Source organism: Nanorana parkeri, unplaced genomic scaffold, assembly GCF_000935625.1.
Source record: "Nanorana parkeri isolate BGI_ZX_2015 unplaced genomic scaffold, ASM93562v1 scaffold285, whole genome shotgun sequence".
Taxonomy (NCBI): domain Eukaryota; kingdom Metazoa; phylum Chordata; class Amphibia; order Anura; family Dicroglossidae; genus Nanorana; species Nanorana parkeri.
In genome coordinates, this window is record NW_017306553.1 from 1,370,424 (window position 1) to 1,390,849 (window position 20,426).

At 43.7% G+C, this 20,426-nt stretch overlaps 1 protein-coding gene across 1 annotated transcript in view; it reads right to left on the bottom strand.

Moving 5' to 3' along the window:
• CD44 (CD44 molecule (Indian blood group)) overlaps nt 1-14,005 on the bottom strand; it is a 46,173-nt gene extending 32,168 nt beyond the window's left edge. Inside the window, exon 1 of the mRNA XM_018557464.1 lies at nt 13,778-14,005. Coding sequence (XP_018412966.1) covers nt 13,778-13,847 — 70 coding nt within the window. The 5' untranslated portion in view covers nt 13,848-14,005. The remainder of the gene's footprint in view (nt 1-13,777) is intronic.
• Between the last annotated feature and the right edge of the window lie 6,421 nt (nt 14,006-20,426).

The following is a 20,426-nucleotide window of genomic DNA, read 5'->3' on the forward strand; positions in this document are numbered from 1 at the left end:
CCAATCTCATCTTCTTCGGGGAGATTTGGGGAGATTTGCGCAATTTGGGAATTTGAGTTATGAGGGTAGGGGTAGATGGTATGTTTTTAGCAGCTTAATCCAGCTAAAGATCAAAAGGGGTAAGCTCTGGTCTGAACCATGCTCCTGCAAACAAGTAAGTGCCATGGGCACTTCCACCCACTCAGCTGCGGGTTGGGCATTACATGCTGGCAGTTGCATGTAAACAAGGGGGCGGGATGCCTGTGCTTATGTAATTTACCTAATATAGCCACATAGTCACATTAGATAAATGCAATTTACCAAATACAGTGGTACCTCGGTTTACTAACTTAAAGGAGAACTATGAGGTGAGTGCTTTTCACTCACCTCATAAGCCCTTAAATCACCCCCAGTCCCCCCAAGATTTGGGCCGCATGCAGACCTTTTTTTGCAGGGCTCTGAGCTCCAGTCACATCACCTCTTTCTCAAGTGGTGGGCTGTTCCTGGTTGCCAGAGACAACGGTGCCATGTAATGACATGTTGCCATTCTGTGAAGAGTTTGCCTGCGAGCCCATTTGGCTTAATGACATATTCCAGGGGGTGGGCTCTTTAAACCCCTACAGGAAGTGTGTTGACTAGCTGTGGATCAGAATGTACAAGAATTGTGGATCAGGAATGACATATTCCAGGGGGTGGGTCCTTACAGGAAGTGTGTTGACCAGCTGTGGATCAGGATGTACAGGAGCAGCTGCGAGATAGTTGGGAGGAGCTTCCGAAACCCTCAGGAGCCATTTAAAGCCCATTGAACCCTTGAAAGTCACCAGAAACCACTTTCATTTTGCTTACCCCATTGACTCTATTTCATTTCAAATTCTCAAGTTTGTTCAATGCAAAGTAAGTTTATTATTTTAATTTAACCTTGCAAATATCAAGAAACAATTTGTGTCTTTTCTGATTTAAAAGGAACCACTCGTAGATGGTGGATGACCACCTACTTTTGGTTATTGAAAGACATTGGATTGATGCAGGCACATTTAATGGTAGTGTTGTATTAAATGACCATTGGTTAAATGATGGGATCGAACTCTTGAGCAGATCAAAGATTGTGGCGTGTATGGCCCACTTTAGTTCCCCACCTCAATCTGGCATTTATTAGTATTCACACATCGGCGACACTGGCCTAGTTCAGCATCAGATCGATGGGACACCAAGACTAAAGGCCCGTTTTATAGCTGGGCTGTGTCTGTGTAACAGCTCATCTCACTGGGGCTGGAATGCAGCGCTTATTGGAATCCCAGACACAGAGATCAAACACTGACATCTAAGAGACACAGACTGTTTCTATTCTATAATACAGAGGATGAAACAATGCCTACAACACTTGCATGTGGTTTAGCCAGTTCTTTCACATGTTCCCACTGGTTATACAACACAGTTTATCATCGAGGATTATGGATGTCTGAAATTCTGCCTCCCTTTAAAAAAAAAAATGATATTAATCTGCTCCATTAATTGGAATGGGTCGGCCATTGCCTGCATGCTCTAGATTGTGGAGCAGATGTTTCTAGTGTCTCTATAATTCCCAGGGATAAAAAATTTACTCCAGACGTCAATGATAAAAAAAAGGATGGCTCTGGAACAGTGGTTCTCAACTCGTGGGTCGCGACCCAAAAGTGGGTCGCGACACCCTCTGCAGTGGGTCGCGGCGTCATGTCTGCATAGGCCGGCCCATCTGCATTAGAGAGAACTAGAGGGGGAATTTGTGGTTCAGCCTGTGGAACCTCATAATGTCAAACTGTCCCCTCTCTCCCGGCCTCCCCCGGGCTCTCCGATAAAGTGGTATGGCCCGGGGAGAGAGGGGACTATTTCCTCACTTTCGGGCCGGCGCATTAATATCAGGGGCCGCGGCGCCCGACAATTAAGTTATAGTTCCGGCCTGCACTGGAGAGTACAGCAGATATCAATCCGCCGCTGTATCTACTGTACTCTCCAGTCCAGATAGTTCAGTCGGCTGGAATCAGAGAAAGGTAGGCAGGCAGATAGGGAGATGTGCACTGTGGCAGGACAGGGGACACTGATGGATATTATGTATTCCAAGCCCACATAATATCCATCATGTATATCCATCACTGTCCCCTGTCATAATGTATGTTAATGAAATACACAATGTTATTACACAGACTGGGCTCAGAATACATAATGTCCATCAGTGTCCCCTGTCATATTGTCCTCAGTCAGTGCAGAAGCTGGGGAGGGGGGGCATTAGCAGGGGGCTCCGCTGCAATTTTTTTACCTGCAGCAGAGCCTATGCTAATGCACCCCTCCCCCAGCTTCTGCACTGACAGGGAACTTTATGACAGGGGACACCGATGGTCATTATGTATTCCAAGCCCACATAATATCCAATAGTGTCCCCTGTCGTAATGTCTCCTGTCAATGCAGAAGCTTCGGGGGGCATTAGCAGGGGCTTAGTAGAGAACCTGCCGTGGTGCCCCTGCTAATGCCCCCCCTTCCCCATACAGACACCCTCACCACCCCCTCCAGGTTCTGCACTGACAGGGGACATTAGGACAGGGTACATTGATGGACATTATGTATTCCAAGCCCACATAATGTCCATCAGTATCAGTGGCGTAACCAGAGTTATGGGCGCCCGGGGCAGACATTCCCCCCCCCCCCCCCATTATATAAACATCCATTGGAACTGTACCCCGCAACCGCCACCCCCACACGTTTTTATTTTAATTTTTTTAAATATTTAATTTTTATTCTTTATAAACTTTTTAATTTTTTTTAATTCATTTACTTTCAACAAAATATATATTGCTGAATACTGCACAAGTTGTTTTGTGTAATAAATTAAAATGTTTCAGAAATTAAATCATTTTTGGGTCACGCCTTAATGACCAAGGAAACATGTGGGTCCCGAGGTTACACAGGTTGAGAACCACTGCTCTGGAACATGTTAGGCCCCATGCAGACAGGAGTTAAAATACATGCGTCCAGGTACGTTTGGAGTTAATTTCCATATGCACATGGAAGAATGTAATGCTTTGCAATCGCTGTGTCTACACTTAGACATTCTTCAACGTCTAGCTGCGTCTCACTAACTGCCAAATATTGTATTTTTCCTTGCAGCCAACCCTGAACAAGACCGGAGCCTGCCACAGATAATAGATGGCAATCATAAGGTCCAACCGCAACACGCATTAAGGGCCCGTTCACACCAAACACAGTGCGTTCAGGCCCGATTCTGGCAGGAACTCACTGGATCGTATTGCGGCCAGCTCACTTTGTTGTGGGGCGGGAAGGCACGTGGTGGTGCATTGATCTCAATGGCACCGTAGCTACGCCCTCCGGCCGTAATGCGAACGGCATCTCGGGGACACAAGGCACATCAATGCCTGCGGTCCGGTCTAGTCAGAAAAAAATAGTGCTTGCAGCATTTTTTCGGACCGGACCACAGGCATTGATGTGCCTTGCATTCGTGTGCAGCCGATCGCATTGCGGCCAGAGGGCATGGCTACTGTGCCCTTGAGGTCAATGCACCGCCACGCCCCCTCCCGCCCCACAACAAAGTAGCCATTCGCAATATAATCCAGTGCTTTGGGGCCGGAATGCACTGTGTTTGGTGTGAATGGGCCTCAAGGCAAGAACTCTGGTGCATTGTGGTGTCATTAATTCTGAATGGCATCCCACGGTACTACTACGGTAATGAGCAACACACCCACACTACTGCTGTTCACTGTGGTGCAGTGAGCATTATGCTGCTAAAAAAGCCACTGTTATCAGGGAATATAGTTTCCCTGAAAGGGTGTAATTGGTTAGCAACAATGTTTAGGTCAAATTAACATCTATGAATGGCAGGACCCAAGGTTCCCCAGCAGAACATTGCCCAAAACATCACCTGGCCATACACATGATGTAAAAGCAAATGCACTTGTGTTCTGACACCTTTCTATAGGAACCAGCATTAACTGGGTCCAAAGTGATGTATTATTAAATAATTAGTAGAAAGAAAGGTTTCCACGATGCATTGACCGCTAGTGCCAAAATCATATAATACACAAGCCCTGATGATGGGTAGGGGAGTCTGAACCCCAAAAACACGTTGCCTTTCATTCTAGGGATGCACCGATACTTTTCAGATACCAGTGCCGATACTTGGCATTTTCATGAGATCTACCAGGGTTGCAGCGGTTGCAGCTGGGACCTGGCTCTGTCACTCCACCACTGTCCTGAAATCATTAGTCTGTATTGTTTTAGAAAAACTGTCACATGACAATAAACAAAAATGTATCAGTACTCGTACTTACAAAACTGGTATTGGTGCATCACTTTATTTATATTTATTTAAAAAAATCATAATTTAAAACAGAGATGTACAAATCCCGGGAGCTCCGTGTGCTCCTTATAAATGACATCGGCCTCCTAACTTTTGAGTATTTCTCTAGTCTAGTCTTGGAGCTGGAAAAGTATCTGTACTTGTACCGAGTACAAGGTGCATTGGTACTTGGTATCGGTGCATCCCTATTTCATTCTACTGGAAATTTAGTAAAACATCACTTTACATTAATTGACCTTTAGTATAACACTCTGATTGCTTCTTGTATATGTGGACTTTTCTTAAGACCCCCCTCCCTTTGGGGGTTTCTGGTATAGATGAGCAGCCTCACCAAAGCAAGTCAGCTCAAATAATGAGACGGCCCTTTATAATACTGGACAGTAATAGCAGAAGAGCTAAATCCTCTCTATAAATGTTTTTCGGGTTCTCAGTTTTATGTGACATCATCTCCTTTTGCATGTTCTTGGCCTGCTGGAGCTTAATTTACTTACAATTCCCCCTTATGAACAGAACTATTTGTCCATTAAGGGTAAACAGGAAGGCCCTCTTACATTGCCATTCCATATGCCCTAAAGGGAGGAAAATCAATCCTTTTGTTTGTTAATTATGTTTTTTACCTACGCTCGTTTATTTAACCCTGTTAATTATTGAGGTGTTAACAGACAAGAGACATAAGTCATAATATACATGGCAGCAGAGTCATACTCCCAACCACCTCTGCACTGCAAGAGGCTTCAACCACCGCTGACAGCAGTGACGTGTGGTAAACCCCAGGAACCGGCCACACTTACCGAATGCCTGTGTACTCATGAAATATTCAGGTCAAGGGGGTCACAATTTAGGCCGCAGCAACATAACATAGTCATCAGCCACAGGGAAGACTTTCAGCACTGTTTAGTAATGTGAGACAGAGGTGTGTAAAAAATTGGATTGGGGCCAGCATTCGGGTATGTAGTCTGTTCTTAGCATCCACAGATACAGTATTTTAATGTTGCCCAGCCAGCGGTTGCTCTCAGCTCCCTTTGACGTTAACCTTGGCCACGTCTAATCAGATACTCAACCTACACTTCTCAGAGCATAAAACTAATACCAAATTACTATTAGCAGTAGGTTGTCACCAATCTTATAGTGGATCATCTCTTGTGTTTGGTGCAGATTTTTTGGCGCCTTTAATTTGGCACGTTGCATTTTAGCAAGACAGGTTTTGCCAGTCATGTGCAATGGTAACACTGCTGAGTTCAAGGTTTAAAGCTGAACTTTAGGCAATTAACTTAATACTTATCTGAAATACATATATGGCGGAAGGTGCATGCATGTCTACTGGGCCATTTATGCCCCCAACAGGAGCACTCTAGTTGTGCAAGGTGAGAGATTAGGTAAGGTGGAGAGTTAGGTGTAGGGTTAGGCTGAGTATCTGTATTAGGCACAGAGGTTGAGGATTAGTTGTAGGGGTTAAAATGTGATTGTGTATTGGGAACTAGCTTGGGGTTAAGGGTTAGGTGTAGGGATTAAGGTAAGGTTCTGTATCACAGGTTGAGTTTAAGACTTGGTGGGACAAATCCCAGGAACCAGGTTGCCGATGTTCCTTAAAAATTACAGCAGGCAGCTAAGTCCTGAGGTGTTCTCTGGTCATTGTCAATTAAGCTTGCTCCTAAAAAACAAAGTCCTGGCTCCTGGACTGGACAGCCTGGCTCATAAATTTCATATGAATGTGTCCACCCCTGGGTTGGGTTAAGGGTTATGTGTAGGTGGCTAGGATGAGGTTCTGCATAGGTGCTGAGGTAAAGCATTAGATGATGGGTTTAGGTTGAGGTTCTGTATTAGGGGCAGAAATGAAGAGTTAGGTGTAGGGGACTAGGATGAGGTTCTGTATTAGGGGCTAAGGTTAGAATTAGGTGTAGTGGTAAAGTTGAGGTTCTGTATAGGTGCTGAGATGAAGGATTAAATGATGGGTTTAGGGTGAAGTTCTGTATTAAGTCACTGGGACTTGGTCAAAACGTAACCAGTCTATGGCTAGCTTCACTGAGATGAGAAAGAGGGACACAAAATACAAGGACACATCACTGCCATGTGCCCAGTTACAGGAGCTGTGAAGAAACAATACATAAAGTACACTAACACAGCGTCAGTAGACTGCACAATGGTGTAGTGGTTAGCACTTCTGCCTTGCAGCACTGGGGGTCCATGGTTTGAATCCCAGCCACGTTACTATCTGCACAGAGTTTTCATGTTCTCCTTGTGTGGGTTTCCTTCCACACTCCAGAAACATGTTAGTAGGTCAACTGGCTCTGTCTAAATCACCCCTAGTGTGCATGCATGTGAGATAGGGACATTAGATTGTAAGCTCCTTGAGCGCAGGGACTGATGTGAATTGATGGCACTATATCAATGCCTATAATAAATCAATATAATTTTGCGAGGTTTTCAAACCAAAAAGATGAGGAAACAGAGGAATTTGCATCTCAAATTAGAGATTCTTGGGAGCTACGATGTGACTACAGCGTCCATATACTAAGACACGCTTGTCTTCAGAGCCAAGATGTAATGTGTTCCCATTGCTGTAATTTTTTTGTCTCGCTTCCCCCCCCCCCCACCCTCGCCCCTTCTACTTCAGAAGACACACGCGCTTTTAAAAACAAAATGTAATGTTTTCCCATTGCTGTAATTTTTTTGTCCCGCTCCCCCCCCCCCCATCCTCGCCCATTCTACATCAGAAGACACACGCGCTTTTTGCAGGCATGTCCCTGCCATGTGCTCCATCTCCCATGGAACTGATAGAGGGGAACGTCAAGGGCTGAGGGCAGAGTAACCGATTCCTCAAATACACCTCAAGGCATGCAGCATGACAAAGGGGCTCTGTTCCAGCCAAACCTCCCCAGCCCCTGGCCCCAGCAACATTGACTGCAGCACATGTGTGCAGACTATATACTACAACCAGGGCTGGATCTATAAACAGAGATCACCGACCCTGAACCCTCGTCCTGGTCTACATGAGACAATACATAGCACTGGAGATATTAAACTGCGACCCATTCCTTCAAATGATATTAATGACATAAAACATGCACTCAAAAGAAGACAGTATCTAAAATCTAAAGTGGCTGCCATTTCTGAACTCATTGTTTTACTCTTCCAGTGGCTTCTTTGGGTCTATGAGATGGGACAAGGTGGTTTGATCTCTCTTCGACTCTGATAGTTGAGTGCCTGTTGTGGGCTAGTGACTTTCAAAGTACCGAACTCAGGGACAGCCAGGCAATTGGTATTTTTATAAATAAATCATCAAGCGCAGCCTAAGCATCTCTCTCAGCGCATTTTCCTTTAATAAAAATAATTTACAGGTATTCCTCACTTAACGACCGAGTTCCGTTCCTACGACCAGGTCGTTAAACGAATTGGTCGTTAAGTGAGGAACTCTATACAGTAGTGTACTGCATTAGTACTGTATAGCGTTGCAGATGTACAGTACCGGACAGTGTACTGTACATCTGGCAATGAAAATACTTACCGGGACCCGCAGTGAAGATCAGAGGACGTCACTTCCGCCGGCGACACGTCGCACTGACGCTGACACACGAGGACGGCGGTCCGTCGTAAGTACGAGTGGTCGCAAAGCAGGTAAGTCGGTAACCGAGGAAGGGCTGTACTCAATAAAGCAAAGCTAGGAGAAATAATGATATCCAGAGGGCAGTGACCAACAGCAGCCTGATTGTATCAATCAGCAGTTTAGCTGAGTCCCAACAAAGACAGATGATTGCTAATGGGTTGCCATTAATCTGTTGCAGAACTGGGATTCTGGGTTCAATTCTAACAAGGGTACTAGCTGCATTGTGTTTTTGTGTTTTTGTATTTTCTTTCTAGAAATTGTGGTTTGCTCCCATTTATTATGGAAGGGACAACACCATAACTTCTTGAAGGTTTTGGTAAATTGGGGAAGGGTTACAACTTTTGTTATGTTTTGTTGCTTTGCCCCCTTTGGTGAGAATTTCCCTTGCTTCCTATCCAGGTAACAGGTGTCAGAGTGAAGATGAAGTCTCTCTAGCAGGGACAACAACAACAAATACGTCCCATCCTGTTTATCTAAACGGCAGCAAGGGTGACCTTTGACATGTCTCGTGCAGAAGAGGGCCCTTGGGCATGGGACGAGTCGGAGGTGACCCTTGCTGCCATTTAGATGATGCAGTGATTCATTTTCTTGTCTGACTGATTTGCAGGAGTGCAATGAGCTCCACCAACATCCAGGATATCTTATTGAAGCCTGTGGTCATCTGCTAACCTTGAGCGCTATACATACCTGCTTGCATACAACAAGAACTTGACAGAAGGTCTAACCCTTCCCTACACTAGACAAATCCTGACTGATGGATTCGTCGATTTCGTCCCTCTGTTAAAAACCCCAATAAACACACAGACTGCGCCACATGGATTTTAACGGTCACAGCAGCCCTTTTGTTAAAAAAATCAACTTTAATAATAACAAAAGTAATAAACCAAATAATATACTCTTAACGACTGTTGATCTGAGAAAGGGGTCTTTGGGTGCCCAACAGCCCAAATAAGGCCTCTCCTAAAAACTCCTTCCATGTCCCCAGCCACACCCCAACCACCTCGAGGAAAGTTACTGCTCCCAAGTTCCAAGGGTGCCAGGCCCCTCCTACAAATACTGATACCAAGAGGGGAAAGCACCCATAACAGCTGATGCCCCTCCTGCCCCAATTTGTGTAATTGACTCCGATTTTCAGACACGCCAACCGGCCAAACTGCCGTGACATAAAAAGAACCCTGCAATCATCAGAAACCACAACATTTAGGGAGGGAGGGTGGGACAACCTGCTTTCTTCGTCGATTTTCCAGAAAGAACGCCCCTCAGCCCTTGCATTTCCAACCCATGCGGCTCCTCCCGGATACCTGACCCCAACGTCCAATCAGGTGAGAACGGCTAATTCCCATCTTATTTTTAACCCCTTCTCCCGGGACTATTCCTCCCCCCATAGGGTCTGTCTATTAAAAAAAATTAGCTTGAGTTTGGCTTTCAGTCAGTGATTGGCGGTCACATTAGAGTGTAAGCTCCTGTGATCCACAGGAAGATGTGATTCGAAACCGAGATTGTTGGCAGTCATTGGGATTCGTTTTGGATTGTAAGCTCTTCTGGGTCACAGGAAGACGCATATACTTCAGATCATTATTTACTGCAGCTAGAATATGTAACTATGCATACATAAATAAAGGAGATATGAAAGTTTGAAAAGCAGACAAGTCAACGCTGGAGGGACAGACACACCTCTTTAATCTGCCAGCAGTGAATCAATCACTGACTTCACTCAATGCTATTAATGTCACAGCTAATAAGACTCAGAGATGGCAGATAAGACTCAACTGATCAGTGTGGGGCTCCACGTTCCCCCTGTCCTCTGTGTTACTTGATTCCAGGCTCCATTTCATTCTCCATTGGACATTTTGTGGCAAAAACATTCTTCAGATTCCACGACTATATATTCCCATGGCTGACATTTGTAGGGTAGGGCGCAGGGGTCACAGTCAAGGGTCAGCTGCTCTAAAAGGGCACCCTTGGTCTATGATTTATGTAGTGTTAACTATAACTCTCCTCCTCCTATATCTGTGCATGATTCTTTTGTCAATAGATGTATTTTTAGCATCTCACTTTTAAATTACAACTTTTATATTGTTAAAGTCTAAACACCGTTATGGGTGAATGGTACTGGAGTAGATCATACATGAACAACGTATATGTTTCCATCAACAGAGTCTCCCAAATGGAGCACCCAACTCTGCTCCTCCTTTCCCCACCACCCATGTAGGCTTCCTTCTCTTGCTGCATTTTTTAAAATGTACTTTATAATAAATGAAGACTTCAGCCAAGAGAGCGAGACCTCCTAATAAGGGCTGCAACAATAGGCTGGAGGTGCAACAATGACCTCCCCAAAAAGAGATTCAAGAAGCTGAAGTGTAGTCCACCCATGTGCATCCTCGCAAAACTGAAATACAGGTTATGGACAGAATGACCCTTTAAGCTGGATAATGGTTTTTGTTATTCTCAGGGCTGGAGAAATCCCAGGAGCCAGGTCGCCAGTTCTCCTTAGAAATTATAGCTGGCGCCAAGGCTGTCCTTAAGGTATTCGGCTCTGTCCACCGTCCCGCCCAGCTCACTGACGTCACTGGCTGAGTGTCCCCCTCAGCTCCTGGCAACTGGTGACATCAGTGAGCTGCACAGAGCATCACAGGTTGCTAAGAGCTCTTAGCAACCTGGGACACTGTTGCCGCCGCTCCCACCACCCGGCCGCCATCCAATGAGATGCCACCTGAGGCAACCACCTCTGACTTTTGGGGTTTTCTCTAGCTGTTATCAATGGAGCTGGTTCCTAAAAAACAATCCTGCTGGCTCCTGGATTGGACATACTGGTTCCTGTATTCTATATGAATTTGCTCACCCAGATTTATCTTTAAACTGCTCATAATATATTATGATCATTATTATTATTATTGTCCTGTTTCTTCTTCTTCTCATTATTATTTTCTTTTACTATTACTACTCCTGCTACATTATCAGCTTGTATATTGCTATACAGAGGATAAAGGAGAGGCTCAAGTTCACCACTTTGTAATTTCTCTATGTAATCCAGACTCCTGCTCATGGCCCCCAGCCAATTCAAGGGGCAGCGGTAATTGTGTTATGGTATGGGTTTCATCGTCCTTTGTTCTACACTATACACCCATTTCCCTATTGATATACACACAAATTTCAAATAATATGAGAGTTTTCAGGAATTCCCGGAAGCGTTTGTTGAGTATTAGAAAGTTGAGTGTGCCATACCGGTTTGTTTAGTCCAGTAAGTGTTCTTCATTCAATTAATGTAAAGATACACAGCCTACAACTTTCTAATATTCTAGTGACATCCTAGGGATGGGTTGCTGGAAAAAAACACAATAATATGACTGACATGGTGTGTCTTTAATGGCTACAGGGCAGCTTTAGATGGTAGCTGCTAGGTTGGCATGGCTGTCATGCAGCAAAATGATTCAAGGTACAATCTGCATGAAGTGTCTATGCGTTCCTGGTGGTATTTACCCTGGAGTCTTAAATTAAATTGCTAGCCAGACAATTTAATTGCATATGTATATGGTCACTAAGCAATACTTCATTAATGCCATTCACAATTTGCAAGCATGGGGTGAGTACTGAATAACGTCATTTTGAAGATTTGGCCATACATGTGTACAGCCAAGTCTTCCAAAATCAGGTCATGTTGGCATCAATGACTTGGGTTGGATATCCCCGATGCTACACACATTGGATGTTTCCATATTAAGCTTTTCTTGACATTGTTTCCCACGGATCCTACAGCACTGGCATACAAGTGAGACTGGCCACAGGAAATGTCTTTCATGTTACAGAAGAAGTATGAACTGCCCATTGTCCTAACAATAGCTGAACATCTGTAGCATTCTTAATTCCTACTTCCCTCCTTGCTTCCCCTTGATACATTTTTAACAATCCCCTTCTTAAATGATAGAGATCTCCAAGCATGTTAAAAAAAAACTTGTTGCCTTGACTGACAATTGCTGAGCCAAACAAACAGACGTCAGATCAGCCGCATTACTAGCTATATACTGTATTTGTCATATGTGAATATCATCAGTCATGGTCAGGCTTGGGTTGACCAAACCCAGGCTGTAATTACGGGTGGTATTATAGCTGGCTATCCTCAATTGAGTCATGCCGCGACACGCCGCCATATTCCACCCAGCTGACAGATGTCAGCTGCCCATGGGCAGAGAAAAACAAATGAACTCCTTTTCTCCATAGTAAAGGAAAAGAGTGGCATTTGTTACTTCACCATGTTGGACAAGGTCTTCATGCAATGACGATCCCATCCATCAATTGGAGGTGCTTTTAGTAGATCTGGTCCACCGGTAGCAAGCAATGCTCAAGCTAGTCCTTTATTTAGCCACCCATAGGGCTCAACCATACCTATGTATGACCATACCATTGTAATGCACACACGTAGGCATGAAGGGGTCCTTATATTTTTTCCTTTAAAATTAAACAAATGGCTCATTCACACAAGACCCATTGGGCAGTGTTGGACAGTCCCAACCCAAGAGAACAAGGCAATTTGCCTTATGTCCCACGGCTTCAGTTTTGGCATTGAAAAAGCTGTTGCATTTTTGTGAAGCATGTTGAGATGGAAAAAAAAAACCCAAGCCCTGCAATGTGTCATAACAATGAATTGCAGCACACCAGCGCAATGTGCGGTGTGAATGAGTTCTAAACTACACACATAGATATGAAACAACCACATAGGAAAGATAATGGAAGGGATAGGCACCCTCGGCACTCCAGCTGTTGGGGAACTTCTAAGGTTAATTGGCTCCTGTCCATATTGGCCCTGTATGTGTGCAATACGGACCTTGCGGTGATGTGAATGTGCAGTATGTAAAGTGCTGCATAAAGGGCCGGTGCTATATAAATACCTGAATTACATCAATAAAATGAATAACACACAGCAGACAATCACCATTCGTCTGGCATTGTTCTGGCTGCTAATGAAAGATGAACTGAGACTCTTCACATTGCCGTTGCCCCTCGCCCTGCCAAAATAAGTTGAATGTCTCCAAATCCTCCTTAATGGAACAGGGACCGGACTGTCACCCTGGACTTTTCCCAAGGTCTGACAGAGCTACGCATACCCATCACAGCTCTGCCATTCCCCACAATGGAGCTTACATGGGGAACACGTGCGTCCGTATGCAACACACTGCCAGCTGCGGATACTCCCACCTCTGCAGCACACTCTAGCCTCAGTCCTTCACAATGGAAAATTGAAAGATCCTGAGAAACATTGCTCCTGGCTAACTGATGTAGAGCAACCGTGCAAAATTCCAGCATGGGAATGATAGCAAAATGCCAGATTCCTGGAACTTGTAGTTCCTCCCTCCAGAGCTGGAGAAATGAAATCACTTAGTCTCCAGTGAGTCACAACTACAGCACTGGTACTGAAAGGGTTTGCATACACATGACAAGGTACCCAAATGCCTCTAGCTGAGAAAACCCAAAAAAGGGAATGGTATTGAGTTGAGTTTTGTGCTAATCTCCAGGGAAAATCAGTCAACATTCATTCTACCATCAGCACCGCCATCGACCGAAGATCCAAAATAAAGGCACTTTTGTCTCATCCATATCCTATTATTAAACCCCCCAACCCCAAAAAAAGAAAGCAACCCGACAAAAGAGTTATTGTTGTGGGATTCCCCGTTCTAAATACACTCAACTGTTGCTGGAGCACGCTACCACCACCCAGCTACATTGGAAGCAGTGGAGTAGACAACATGTTGCATCTACTTTCTACAAAGGATGTACATTTTCTTTTTTTTTAAGTGAATAAGCCGTTCTATGGAAGCTTGGAGTATATGAATGAAAGGGATCGAGTCTCTTACCATAATGTGCCTGGGCAGCGCTGATCCAGCAGCATAATCCAAAACAGACCATCCACAGCAGCTTAGACATTTTGTAGCTCGGAAATTTTGGGGCTCCCACAAGAGGCACAAAAAGCAGCCACCGTGCAATTAAAAGAGACTTGTAACTTTGTAGGAGTTATTCTTCTGATTCAAAGGAGTTGTGTCATAACTGGGAGGGAGTCAAAGTCACACCCACAGAGAGGGAGAGAGAGAGAGAGAGAGAGAGAGAGAGAGAGAGAGAGAGAGGAGTCAGGCTTAGCAGGCAATGAGAACCCAAGTTTTAGTGCCCCATCTGAAAGCTGAGCAAGGGGTGTCCCTTAGTGGAAACTAGCAGGCGCTTTCATGGAAGTAATCTGACACAGGAAACAGTTTGGGGTTTTTTTTTTCCCCCCTTCCAGCAAGCGAGGAACGTCTGTGCCCTTCAAGGGTTAAACCGCTGCAATTTTTCCCATGCCAGGGAGAACACAAAACTCTCCGAGAATATTGAGATGATTCAGTAACTACAAAGTGACTTAAAGGAGATGTACGCCCAACCACTAAAATATCTCCTAAGCTTTCAAATGTTCATCTCAATTCGAAAGTTGCTTTTTATTGTTTATAAATCTGCAGCTTTCGTTGTGACGCGAAACTCCGGAGTGAAATCATAAAAATCCATTCAAGTACCTTAACTATTGACAACAATGTATCTTATTTGTGTATCACTCGGCTGTAGATCCTCAAATCATCTCTGAATTGGTGATGACACTGTCCTTACTTCTGGAGGGGGGCTACTTTTGTTCCCCGTGGTCCCTGTGTGTGTTGTAAAGTAGTCATCGCTCCAAACTCACTGCCTTGATGGACTACAATCTCAATGCTAATGAGTAAACCTAACATGATATTGTAGTCCATCACAGCAGGGGCGTCCCGAGGCCGGGTGTCACCCGGAGCCGTTACCGGGTGACACCCCGCCGTGATGTCACCGCGCACGCGCTTGACGTCACCAATCTTATTGATGCCTGCCGGCACCATCTTGGTGATGGACGCCGGCAGAGAGAGGAGGGGACAGTCACCCGGCGGGTATGCTCTCTCCTCTCTCCCGCAACTGTCGGGCGCTCGGTCCATGACCGTGTGCCCGACTTTTCAGTGGGGGGGGTGTGGTGACAAAAAATTGTGGTGACAAAAAATTGACTGGCGGCAAAGAGGCTGCATGAGATCTGCAACTCTAAAATTTAACACAGGAAGGAGAAAAAAAGTCAGAAAACTATTATTTTGGTCAATAAACTGGCATTTCATGCACTGTACTAAATGCTATTAATGTGCTTTAGTGCCATCCAGACAGATTAGAACAGGGGAGGGCAACTCCGGTCCTTCGGTGGTTATGGAACTACAAGTCCCAAGAGGCATTGCAAGACTTACAGTTACAGGTATGACTCTATCTCTGTGAATATTTGTTCTGTGTAAATAGAGGCAAAAACTAAAGTTCTTGGTTTAGTTCCTTTTCAGTTTGAATGTAATGTAATGTAATGCTGCATTATGGCCACTAGATGGAACTGAGAAGCACAGGAAGTAAATACTGATTTCCTATGCTCCACAGCTCCATCTAGTGGCCATAATGTGGTATTATAATATATTCAAGCTGAAAAGAGGTTCGTTCTTGCCTCTATTCTCACAGAATGAACATTCACAGAGATTCACAAGGTGAATGGCTGAGCTAATTGCTTATAAATAGACCCCTCAGATAGAAGGGAGGGAACTGGTGGCCCTGGACTTTAAAATGAGGCTTTGTTCCCTTCTTCCAGAAGCCTTTTGGGAATACAAATCACTAGATAGATAGACAGACAGACAGACAGACAGACAGACAGATAGATAGATAGATAGATAGATAGATGAATAGAGATGGATGGATGGATGGATGGATAGAGATGGATGGATGGATAGAGATGAATGGATGGATATGGATGGATAGAGATGGATGGATATGGATGGATAGAGATGGCTGGATGGATAGAGGTGGATGGATGGCTGGATGAATAGAGATGAATAGAGATGGATGGATGGATATGGATGGATAGAGATGGATGGATGGATAGATAGATAGATAGATATGGATGGATAGAGATGGATGGGTGGATGGATAGAGATGGATGGATAGAGATGGATGGATAGAGATGGATGGATGGATGGATGGATAGAGATGGATGGATAGATGGATAGAGATAGATGGATGGATGGATGGATGGATAGATATGGATGGATAGAGATGGATGGATCGATAGAGATGGATGGATATGGATGGATAGAGATGGATGGATAAAGATGGATAGAGATGGATGGATAGATAGAGATGGATAGATGGATAGAGATGGATGGATGGGTAGATGGATAGAGATGGATGGATAGAGATGGATGGATAGAGATGGATGGATAGAGATGGATGGATATGGATGGATGGATGGATGGATAGAGATGGATGGATAGAGATGGATGGATGGATGGATAGAGATGGATGGATAGATGGATAGAGATGGATGGATGGATGGATAGCTATGGATGGATAGAGATGGATGGATTGATAGAGATGGATGGATAGAGATGGATGGATAGATAGAGATGGATAGATGGATAGAGATGGATGGATGGGTAGATGGATAGAGATGGATGGATAGAGATGGATGGATAGAGATGGATGGATATGGATGGATAGAGATGGATGGATAGAGATGGATAGAGATGAATGGATAGATAGAGATGGATAGATGGATAGAGATAGATGGATGGATAGATGGATAGAGATGGATGGACATCCATCTCTATCCATGGATGGATGGGTAGATGGATAGATGGATAGAGATGGATAGTGATGGATGGATAGAGATGGATGGATATGGATGGATGGATAGAGATGGATGGATAGAGATGGATGGATAGAGATGGATGGATAGAGATGGATAGATAGATAGAGATGGATGGATGGATGGATAGAGATGGATGGATATGGATGGATGGGTAGATGGATAGAGATGGATGGATGGATAGAGATGGATGGATAGATATGGATGGATAGATGGATAAAGATGGATGGATATGGATAGAGATGGATGGATGGATAGAGATGGATGGATAGATGGATAGAGATGGATGGATAGATGGATAGAGATGGATAGATGGATGGATGGATGGATGGATGGATGGATGGGTAGATGGATAGAGATGGATCGATGGATATGGATAGAGATGGATGTATATGGATAGAGATGGATGGATAGTGATGGATGGGTAGATGGATAGAGATGGATGGATGGATATGGATGGATAGAGATGGATAGATGGATAGAGATGGATGGATAGAGATAGATGGATATGGATGGATGGATGGGTAGATGGATAGAGATGGATGGATAGAGATGGATGGATATGGATGGATGGATGGGTAGATGGATAGAGATGGATGGATGGATAGAGATGGATGGATAGATGGATGGATATGGATAGAGATGGATGGATAGATGGATAGAGATGGATCGATGGATATGGATGGATAGATGGATGGATGGGTAGATGGATAGAGATGGATGGATATGGATGGATAGATGGATGGATATGGATAGAGATGGATGGATAGAGATGGATGGATATGGATGGATGGATGGGTAGATGGATAGAGATGGATGGATATGGATAGAGATATGGATGGATGGATAGAGATGAATGGATAGATGTATAGAGATGAATGGATAGATGGATAGAGATGAATGGATAGATGGATAGAGATAGATGGATAGATGGATAGAGATAGATGGATAGATGGATAGAGATAGATGGATAGATGGATAGAGATAGATGGATAGATGGATAGAGATAGATGGATAGATGGATAGAGATAGATGGATAGATGGATAGAGATAGATGGATAGATGGATAGAGATAGATGGATAGATGGATAGAGATAGATGGATAGATGGATAGAGATAGATGGATAGATGGATAGAGATAGATGGATAGATGGATAGAGATAGATGGATAGATGGATAGAGATAGATGGATAGATGGATAGAGATAGATGGATAGATGGATAGAGATAGATGGATAGATGGATAGAGATAGATGGATAGATGGATAGAGATAGATGGATAGATGGATAGAGATAGATGGATAGATGGATAGAGATAGATGGATAGATGGATAGAGATAGATGGATAGATGGATAGAGATAGATGGATAGATGGATAGAGATAGATGGATAGATGGATAGAGATAGATGGATAGATGGATAGAGATAGATGGATAGATGGATAGAGATAGATGGATAGATGGATAGAGATAGATGGATAGATGGATAGAGATAGATGGATAGATGGATAGAGATAGATGGATAGATGGATAGAGATAGATGGATAGATGGATAGAGATAGATGGATAGATGGATAGAGATAGATGGATAGATGGATAGAGATAGATGGATAGATGGATAGAGATAGATGGATAGATGGATAGAGATAGATGGATAGATGGATAGAGATAGATGGATAGATGGATAGAGATAGATGGATAGATGGATAGAGATAGATGGATAGATGGATAGAGATAGATGGATAGATGGATAGAGATAGATGGATAGATGGATAGAGATAGATGGATAGATGGATAGAGATAGATGGATAGATGGATAGAGATAGATGGATAGATGGATAGAGATAGATGGATAGATGGATAGAGATAGATGGATAGATGGATAGAGATAGATGGATAGATGGATAGAGATAGATGGATAGATGGATAGAGATAGATGGATAGATGGATAGAGATAGATGGATAGATGGATAGAGATAGATGGATAGATGGATAGAGATAGATGGATAGATGGATAGAGATAGATGGATAGATGGATAGAGATAGATGGATAGATGGATAGAGATAGATGGATAGATGGATAGAGATAGATGGATAGATGGATAGAGATAGATGGATAGATGGATAGAGATAGATGGATAGATGGATAGAGATAGATGGATAGATGGATAGAGATAGATGGATAGATGGATAGAGATAGATGGATAGATGGATAGAGATAGATGGATAGATGGATAGAGATAGATGGATAGATGGATAGAGATAGATGGATAGATGGATAGAGATAGATGGATAGATGGATAGAGATAGATGGATAGATGGATAGAGATAGATGGATAGATGGATAGAGATAGATGGATAGATGGATAGAGATAGATGGATAGATGGATAGAGATAGATGGATAGATGGATAGAGATAGATGGATAGATGGATAGAGATAGATGGATAGATGGATAGAGATAGATGGATAGATGGATAGAGATAGATGGATAGATGGATAGAGATAGATGGATAGATGGATAGAGATAGATGGATAGATGGATAGAGATAGATGGATAGATGGATAGAGATAGATGGATAGATGGATAGAGATAGATGGATAGATGGATAGAGATAGATGGATAGATGGATAGAGATAGATGGATAGATGGATAGAGATAGATGGATAGATGGATAGAGATGGATGGATATGGATGGATGGATGGGTAGATGGATAGAGATGGATATGGATAGAGATATGGATAGAGATGAATGGAAAGATGGATAGAGATGGATGGATAGAGATGAATGGATAGATGGATAGAGATGAATGGATGGATAGATGGATAGAGATGGATGGATAGAGATGAATGGATAGATGGATAGAGATGGATGGATAGAGATGGATGGATAGATGGATAGAGATGGATGGATAGATGGATAGAGATGGATGGATGGATAGAGATATGGATGGATGGATAGAGATGCATGGATAGAGATGAATGGATAGATGGATAGAGATGGATGGATAGATGGATAGAGATGAATGGATGGATAGATGGATAGAGATGGATGGATGGATAGAGATGGATGGATATGGATGGATAGATGGAGAGAGATAGATGGGTAGATGGATAGAGATGGATGGATGGATAGATGGGTAGATGGATAGAGATGGATAGAGATGGATGGATGGATGGATGGATGGATAGATGGATAGAGATGGATAGAGATGGATGGATACAGATGGATGGATATGGATGAATAAATGGATGGATGGATGGGTAGATGGCTGCAGTGATTAGAATGGTGCGATTAACTAGCTAAATGTAGGCATCAGAAGTCACACTGAGAAGAGAATACATGGCAACCAATCAGAAGTTCAGCTGAGACTACAAGACATCCAATCTGAAGTCAAACTGTAACTAGCTAAATCTGGACAGAACTGTAACTAGTCTCAGATGAACTAACTATCATGTGCGGCCCTTTGGTGATGTCAGGCACCACACTTGAGGTCCCCAATGTCCAGAAAGTTGACCACCACTGCTCTAAACCTAACTGACTCCACCCAAAAGAAAAACAAAAACCAGTTTTTGGGGCAGAGTCAGGCTTTAACACTCCATATTTATTTCTTCTATGATGGAGTCTGGTGTTTCCAGCGCAGACAGAGGAGGAGCGATAATCTGCAGAGCGTTCTCCGTCCCAGCGTCACATGTCAGCTCCTGTAGCCTCGCTCCGTCAGACACTGACACACCTGACCTACTAAGAGTAGAAGTCAGAGCCCCGAATACCTGGAAGGCGATGGAGCTGCTTCCCCGT